Source organism: Colletotrichum spaethianum, assembly GCF_022836535.1.
Source record: "Colletotrichum spaethianum MAFF 239500 DNA, contig08, whole genome shotgun sequence".
Lineage (NCBI taxonomy): Eukaryota > Fungi > Ascomycota > Sordariomycetes > Glomerellales > Glomerellaceae > Colletotrichum > Colletotrichum spaethianum.
The window spans coordinates 1,223,510-1,230,992 of record NW_026054778.1 but is presented as its reverse complement, the minus strand read 5'-3'; the positions used below and the strand labels follow the sequence as shown (position 1 = coordinate 1,230,992).

The following is a 7,483-nucleotide window of genomic DNA, read 5'->3' as shown; positions in this document are numbered from 1 at the left end:
CTTCCACCACCACCACCACCTCTTTTTCCCACTTCTTCCTCCCCCCCAATTCCCAATTCCACCCCTCTCTTGTTCTCTACACCTACCTACCAATACTCAATTCTGGTCCGGCGCCCTTCCCAACCGGCAAGCATCCTTTACTTCATTCACCTTTCCACTCTCCCTCTTACTTTACCCGCCGTCTCATTCTCATCCATGTATCCATATTGACTCGACGGTGCCACATCTCTGTTTCCCGCCTACAGCATGTGCTAACCCCAAGCCGCCGTTTTCGTCGTGACTACCAGCCATTGTTTTCTCTCTTCTCCATTCTCTTCCACCACCACCACCACCACCACCAACCACTTACTCTTCACAACTGTTCTTCCATTTCACACACTCTGCTCTCTTCTCGACCTTCACGACGTCTTCAACTCTCGCCACCCACGCCAGAGAGACCCGCCCAATACGAACAGTGTCCCCGCCATCTCACCTGTCTGAGCTATTCTTGTCGCGAGACTGCTCGCCAGACCAGCGCATACTGCGGGCATTGCACCGAGTACGAGGAGTAGTACGAAATAGAGAAGGAGAGAGGAGATCTCGGTCCTGCCGAGACTTGGATCACCAAAACCCGCCGACGACGAGGAGCAAAAGCATCGACGGGATTCAGCAGCGCTGTCCTGCGATCTAACCCAATCGCCCGCGCACCTTTCCTTCATTCGGCACCAACCGCGACTCCCGCTCCTTCAACCACCACCCACCGCAATCATTTCCTTAACCATTTCGCCCACGCTGCCCCCCTCGGCCTTCACAGTCTCGCCGCCCGAGACTGCCGCCAACACGTTTCCCTCGCGCAAGAGAAGAGGAAGAGAAAAGGGATCCGGGCAGCCCATTCCAAAGGTGCACAGAACCATGCCGTCAGCAGCGGCGAGGCGGATCTACGAGGATCAAATCCCCTCCTTCATGTCAGTCTTCGACCTAGACGCAGAGACCATCGCCGCCCAGGAAACTGTCACTCTCGTCGACCCCAAGTTGATGGAGATGGAGGCTACCGGAAAGCCCTTGGGCAACCCGATCCAGCACCTGCGGCCCACGATGCCGTCAGATCCCACCCACAAGCACCACGACAGCACCTCCACACAGGCCTCCGAGTCTGCAGAGTCCTCGCCCACGACGACGCTCTCGACAAGCGACTGCTCCCCGCTGTCGGATCCGTCCCCCTCGTCTTCCCCGGACTCTCCCGTCAATCTGATACCCCTCAACTCTTTCCCGGCCACGTCCTTTGGCGGTCTTTCGCCCATGTCTTCGATGAACACTCTTACTGCGGCAGAAACCACGAGCTTCGGCCGACCCATGACCTCTCCCTCGCCGCGCCGTCCCAAGAACATGAAGGGCCTGTCAATCCAGCCGCCCTTTGTGAGCAACACAGCCACGACGCTCGTCTCCGAGCCGGCGTCGCCCTCATTTATCAAGCCTACCATCCCAGCAATGAAGCGCAAGCCCAGCCAGCTGAGCCTCAACACCAAGACATCAGATCTCGTCATGCGGAACACCCTGGAGGTTCCCGGCACGCCCGGCATGGCACCCATTCTGCAGAGGCGCGCTCTCAAGCATTCGACCTCGTCCCCCCACATGCTGCCTTCGCTCAAGTCTGCGACATTTGGTCCCCCCGGTGGAATGGGTTTCCCCAAGGTTTTGGAGAGGAACGAGTCGGGCCTATCAGAGTTCCTGAGGCCGACAAAGACTGGCGTCGGCTCTTCGTTCGACACGACAATTGTTGAGGAGGAATCGCCGATCAAGACGCAGCTCGCGAGCCGCGCTGCCCTCGACTTTGAGCCCTACCACGAGAACGAAAACAACGAGGACCAGAAGACACCTGGTTACCCAGACGGCCCCATTGCAATCTACGAAGACAACGTCTACCTTTACTTGGAGCCGACGGCAGAGGAGGCGTCCAAATTCGACACCGTCATCAACGTCGCGCGGGAGGTCAATAACCCGTTCGCGTTCCTGCCAACGCAGGATGAGCGTATGTCGGACTCTCCCGTCGTCCTCAGCCCCATCCCCGACACCGCCGTATCCACCGCAAGTTTCTCCACGGCTTTTGAGTTCCCTACCAGCGACAGAGTCGAAACACCTACGACGCCCAAGGCCATGTCGTTCTCCATTAAGCGCCCAGAGTACATTCACATGCCCTGGGACCACAACACAGACATCGCGCAGGACCTGATGCATCTCTGCGAAACAATCGACGCGAGGACGAAGGAGGGAAAGAGGGTCCTCGTCCACTGCCAACAGGGCGCGAGTCGATCTGCCAGTCTCATTATTGCGTACGGTCTCTACCGGAACCCTGACCTCAGCGTCAACGACGCCTACTACGCAGCCCAGGGGAAGAGCAAGTGGATCAGCCCCAACATGAAGCTCATGTACTGCCTGCAGGACTTCCAGAAGCAGGTCTCCAAGAAGAAGGCCTCGCCAGGATCAGCCTTCCGCCCTCGAGCGGGACGCAGCCCCACAAAGCACCGTCTGACGCTTTCCGCCGATGCCGCCATGGACATTGCGCCCAAGGAGCCCTTGACGGCTCCTCTCCCAGGCGAGAAGGAGGGCAGCTCTGGGAACGCAAGCCCAAACAAGGGTAGCCCTACCCGCATAAGAGGACATTCAACGCCTGGCAGTCAGCCAATCTCGCCTGGACCGTCATCCGCACCGTCGAGCTTTTCCTGGTCAGAAAGCGAGAACTCGGCAAAGTTTGGGACCTTTGACGTCGATCGCTTGCTCCCAACCAAGCCTGCCCCGCCTGTTTCGGGCCTGGCACCATCGTCGTCCTTCTTCGCCAAACCGCCGCCGTCGCCTGGCTTTGGAGCACATCGATTCGGCCCATCAGCCGGCCTTGGTTTCTCCAGTTTGAATCTCGGCCCGTCAATAGACTACGAAGCGAAAAGCACCACCCAAAAGGAACGTCCTGTCACAATGGTTGGCGCGATCCCTGACGATGCGGCCCTCATGTCACCTAGAGCAGAGACGATGACGAAAAACCCACTGCACGACTCTTGCAGCGAGTTCCCAGGCATGCGATTTGTCGAAGTTCCGCCAACCCCAAGCGAAGGTCTGTTCTCGCCTCGACAAACAATGTTCCCCAGGGATCCTTTCTACCCCTTCGGACGCCCCACCCAGGTTGCCGACCCGCGAAGTCCGCCTACCAAAGGTGAAACGCCAATTGTGAGGTCTATTGACGAGCTGCTATGACCGCGGCCAGGACGGTATACACCGCCACTAAGCGGCTAGTACTAAGCCTCCTGAGATTGGACTATTTCGGCGACACTCGGCCGAATTTGGGCTACTGCGACTATTTTCCGCGACACACACTAGTCGATACGAGTGCTTTGCGACAACGCAATAACACTGACGACCGAACCCTCCCGGGGCTCTCTCTGTACGAGGTTTGCGGGCGATCGGAGCATGAGACGGCGATTCAAAACACGCGCGCCCGCCAGCTGAGCCAGAGGATTAATCCATTCCCGTTGAATGTTTGTATAGCATTTGGAGGCGTTGCATCATTCGGGCCGGGAAAAAAAAGGGGAACCATTGGTAGACATAACAGCATCATGGAAAACACCCTCGCGACCACCGCCGACAATCCAAACGAGACGTGCACTTTTCCCGGGCCAACCCCATCAAGCACGACAAGCTCCAAAAGCTTAGCGATCATTAAGCCGGCATTTCTTTTGTCATTTTCAAGCCTTCTTTTCAGAGCGCAGCGAGTGGCGAGCTGGCGATTGGTATCGTCACGCGAGCACTTTGCAAACAAACGTACTTTACTACCATAAACCGAAATGTGTAATCTAGAATCGCATCCTCCGGGCGCGAATATTGGAACGGAAAGGCGGGAAGCAACTTCTCCCTATTTGGACATGGATAGGCAAGGAAACGGGGGTTCGGCCATCTATCTATCGTGCAGTCATTATCAGGTGTGCCAACGTTTTGGACGAGGGAGTTTAGGGACCCGAGGGTATTTTGTTTTTGTTTCTTTGGTACACACAGGTTTTCCCTCACAAGGCTTTTTCCCTACGGGGACTGGCTTGCTTGGAGAGACGACGGTTGTGGACGACATATTTTTCCACTTCCAAAAAAGGACACCGGCATGCTTTTTTTCTTTCCCTTCCATTGTTGTCGAGTTTAGGTTTACTATTTTTTCCGCGGGTCTATCTACGGATGACTTTCCGCAAACGCATATGGAGTCCAAGGCAAGGTGGGGGGCGAGGACGAGACGAGGATACCATGACTGCATGGCTGGAGGGAAAGAGAGGTAGATGATTTGAGAAGAAAAAAAGAGAGAAGCCACACTTTGTGTGTCAAACCTGTTGTTTCTTGTTTCCCCCTGCGGACTGTGTCATGATCGTGAGAGTATGAGACTTGCGGGGTATGTTGGGGGGGGGGGGGTGAAGGATGTGGGATGCCGTCAGCCAAACGGCTCGTCGACGTGGACGGGACGTCTGATCCACACACGGGGTCCCGGCAGCCGCCGAGTCGAGGGCATGTTTCTACAGGCTGAACCCCCAAGCCCACTCGGTCCGGTGAGAAGACCGGCGGCCCAATCCTACCGGGGGGTTCCAAAAGATACCGCGGGCGTCTCCGGGTCGGTCACCAAGGCAAAGGAAGACCACGGGGACGTGAGCTGTGGGAGCGGAACCCCCTCCGTGGTGACGATGGCTCGGGGCCCTGGGCGGTTGAGCGTTGTCGCTGGACAGACGGTGCACGTCACGGGGGACCTCGGGGTCGGGGTCTAGCTGGCCTCTGATACTCTGCACAACGACGATGTGCCCACTGACGCTGGGTGGAGGGGTTCCTTGTGGACTCGTCCGCGTGCGCGCGCGCGCGTGCGTGTATGTATGTACGTATGTGTGTATGTATATAGACGTGTATGTACAAGTAGACGCGGCTTTCTATGTATCGCCAAACTAGAAAGGAGAAGACGAGGAACTGTACGCAGCGGGCGTTCCTTGAGAAAAAGCAGGTGCCCAACGGCCCAGGCTTGTTTTTTTTGGGATATCTCAAAAAGTTGTACTTGATGCAATGAAAGACGACAAAATAAACGACGCCCCCCCAATCTGCCATGGAAAGAAAACACTCCTCTCTAGCTGTGCTCTGTTGCGTTCTTGCTGTCTCTTTCAAAAGACCCGAGATGTTCTCCGCGAGCGGACACCACGACGTGGGACGCCGGGCGACGGCTCTCAAGAGGGCGGCATTTTCACAGACTGGATAAGAGCCCGCACGAAGCACTGCAAGGCCTAGATGAGTGACAGGCGGCAGAGACGGACGCGCCGGACCGGGACGTTCCCTCTCCCTTTTCACTGCGCCTTGCCGGCGGCAGCGGCGCGCTTCGCGGCCTCCTTGGCCTTCTTCTCCTTTGTCGCGATCTGGGCCTCGGCGCCGATGGCGCCAAAGACCAGGGAGACGCCGAGCCACTGCATCCTGGTGAGGCTGTGGCCAAAGGCGAAGACGGAGAGGGCCATGGTGACCATCTTGCGGGTGACGGTAACGGTGACGAGGAGGACCGACGAGAAGGTCGAGAGGGTGTAGACTGGGAGCACGTTAGCGAGCCAAGTCTCACGGCAACATGCAGACAAACGAGAGCAATTGTGGAAGGGGGAAAGGCAAGAGACGTACAGATAAAGACCTGGCCGACGGCGCCACACGCCGCGAAGCCGAGCACATCCCACCACACGGCGGGGTACCGGGCCATGAAGCTCAGCGCGGCCTTAAGCTCGCCCGCGTTACCGGCGACGTCCATGCCGAGGTACTCGCCCAGCCCCGTGTGCACCAGCCAGGGGCTTAGGACCAGGTAGCCCAGCGTGACGGCGGTGCTCATGAGGTTGTTGGCGCACATCATCTGGGGGCCAGTGTACCCCTTGAAAGTGCTGAAGATGTAGTCCTGGGTGGTGTTGGTGAGGCCGTCGAAGAGCAGGTTGATGGACAGCAGCAGCATGCCCCAGGGCATGTTGGCGTCCGGGTTAACGACCGACTTCTTCTTCTTGCTGCCCGAGTGCAGCGTGAAGACGGCGACACCGGCCGTGACGCCCGCGACGACGAGGTACTTGTACAGCGGGTAGCGCTTGCCGAAGAGGGTGGTGTGTAGGAGCATGACAGGGACGAGCTTGCAGGACTTGGCGAGGAGGAACGTGATGTAGTCGATGTGCGCCAGAGAGGCGTAGCCGAAGGGCGAGGCGAGGGAGGACGTGACGGCGACGAGCGCGAGGGGCAGGACGATGCCGCGCGACGGGAAGACGGGCGGCAGGGAAGCGGCGCCACGCGAGGAGGACCAGAGGTAGAGGAAGCCCGTCGTCGCGGCGAAGAGGGATTGGATCGTGTTGAGGAAGACGGGGTACTTGAAGACCTCGGGCTTAGAGGCCGGGCCGTAGGGGGTCGTCGTGAGCTTCTCTTGGAGGTAGGCCCACGTCAAGCTGCGTGCGAATCAATGTCAGTCGGGACGTCTTCAAAGAATATGGCTACATGGGGAAAAGGGGTAGCAGGGCGACGACGTACAATGAGGCGTAGATGCCGCCCACGGCGATCAGGATCTGCAATGCGCCGGCCTCCTTCGCCTCGACGGGCGCAGCGGGCGCGTCGACCTTGCCGTTGGGCTTTGTTGACGTCAGCGTCGCGGCTCCGTTACCGTGGCTGGGCGTCCGCGCGAGGGTGTCGGCCCTGCTGAAGTACTCGGACGACGTCTGCCGACGGATGGGGGTGGCCTGCTTCGAGCGTGCCATTGTGCTTCGTGGTCGGCGCTGCGTGTATTCTTCCGTTTCGTTTCGCGTCGTCGGTCGGGCGAAGTTGCTTCGGGAGGGCAAGCAGAAAGAAAGAGTCGCGGTGCACAACTCAGTCGTTGGGCGTGGAACGCGGTGATTGGAAAAGGAGCGACAATCACTCGATGCGTGACTACGAGCGGTCCAGAATCGAAAAGGAAAAAGAATGGTTGGAAGAGGAAACAGAGGAAGAAGCACAAGGAGTCTCGAGGTTCGAGATTAGAGGCGTTCCTAGAAAAAAAGACGGACATACAAAGACTTCCAAAAAAAAAAAAGCGATTGCAGATAGATGGTCAACCTCAGTGACAGGCCGGGCCAGATGACAGGTTGGCTTCATGCCAAAATTAAAAATAAGGTGGAGAGCTTACCTACCCCCAAGCCTCTTCAGGGTCCCCCTCCACTGCTTGTTTGTGGCCGCCCTAACCTTATCAGGAACAAGCCCAGCCCGGTGTCCCCTCTCCGGATCGGCATCACACACAGGTACCCAGAACCCCGCCCGGCATTGGCCAATCACGAAAGGAGCGCATCTTGATCCTGGATGAGGTGCAAGAATTACCATGGCTCTTCTGCTAGATCAATCGCATGTCTCCATCCTGATCTGACTGGCAAACCGCGGTCTCTGTGGTTCTTGCTGCACGTCATATCAAACATGGGCCACCCGTTTTTATCTCGTGTTGACCTAAGCACTTGATAGAGCGTAC

At 57.8% G+C, this 7,483-nt stretch overlaps 2 protein-coding genes across 2 annotated transcripts; one reads left to right on the top strand and one right to left on the bottom strand.

The window, feature by feature from the left end:
* Nucleotides 1-891: 891 nt before the first annotated feature.
* On the top strand, nt 892-3,225 carry ColSpa_04175 (tyrosine-protein phosphatase YVH1; the record flags this gene model as incomplete). The annotated part of the gene is made up of 1 exon (XM_049270387.1): nt 892-3,225. The coding sequence occupies one exon, from the start codon at nt 892-894 to the stop codon at nt 3,223-3,225; it is 2,334 nt and encodes a 777-aa protein (XP_049126344.1).
* A 2,102-nt stretch (nt 3,226-5,327) lies between these two features.
* Nucleotides 5,328-6,746, bottom strand: ColSpa_04174 (UDP-glucose 4-epimerase uge1; the record flags this gene model as incomplete). The annotated part of the gene is made up of 3 exons (XM_049270386.1): nt 5,328-5,560; nt 5,647-6,440; nt 6,523-6,746. 3 exons carry the CDS (start codon nt 6,744-6,746, stop codon nt 5,328-5,330), a joined length of 1,251 nt encoding a protein of 416 aa, XP_049126343.1.
* Nucleotides 6,747-7,483: the final 737 nt, after the last annotated feature.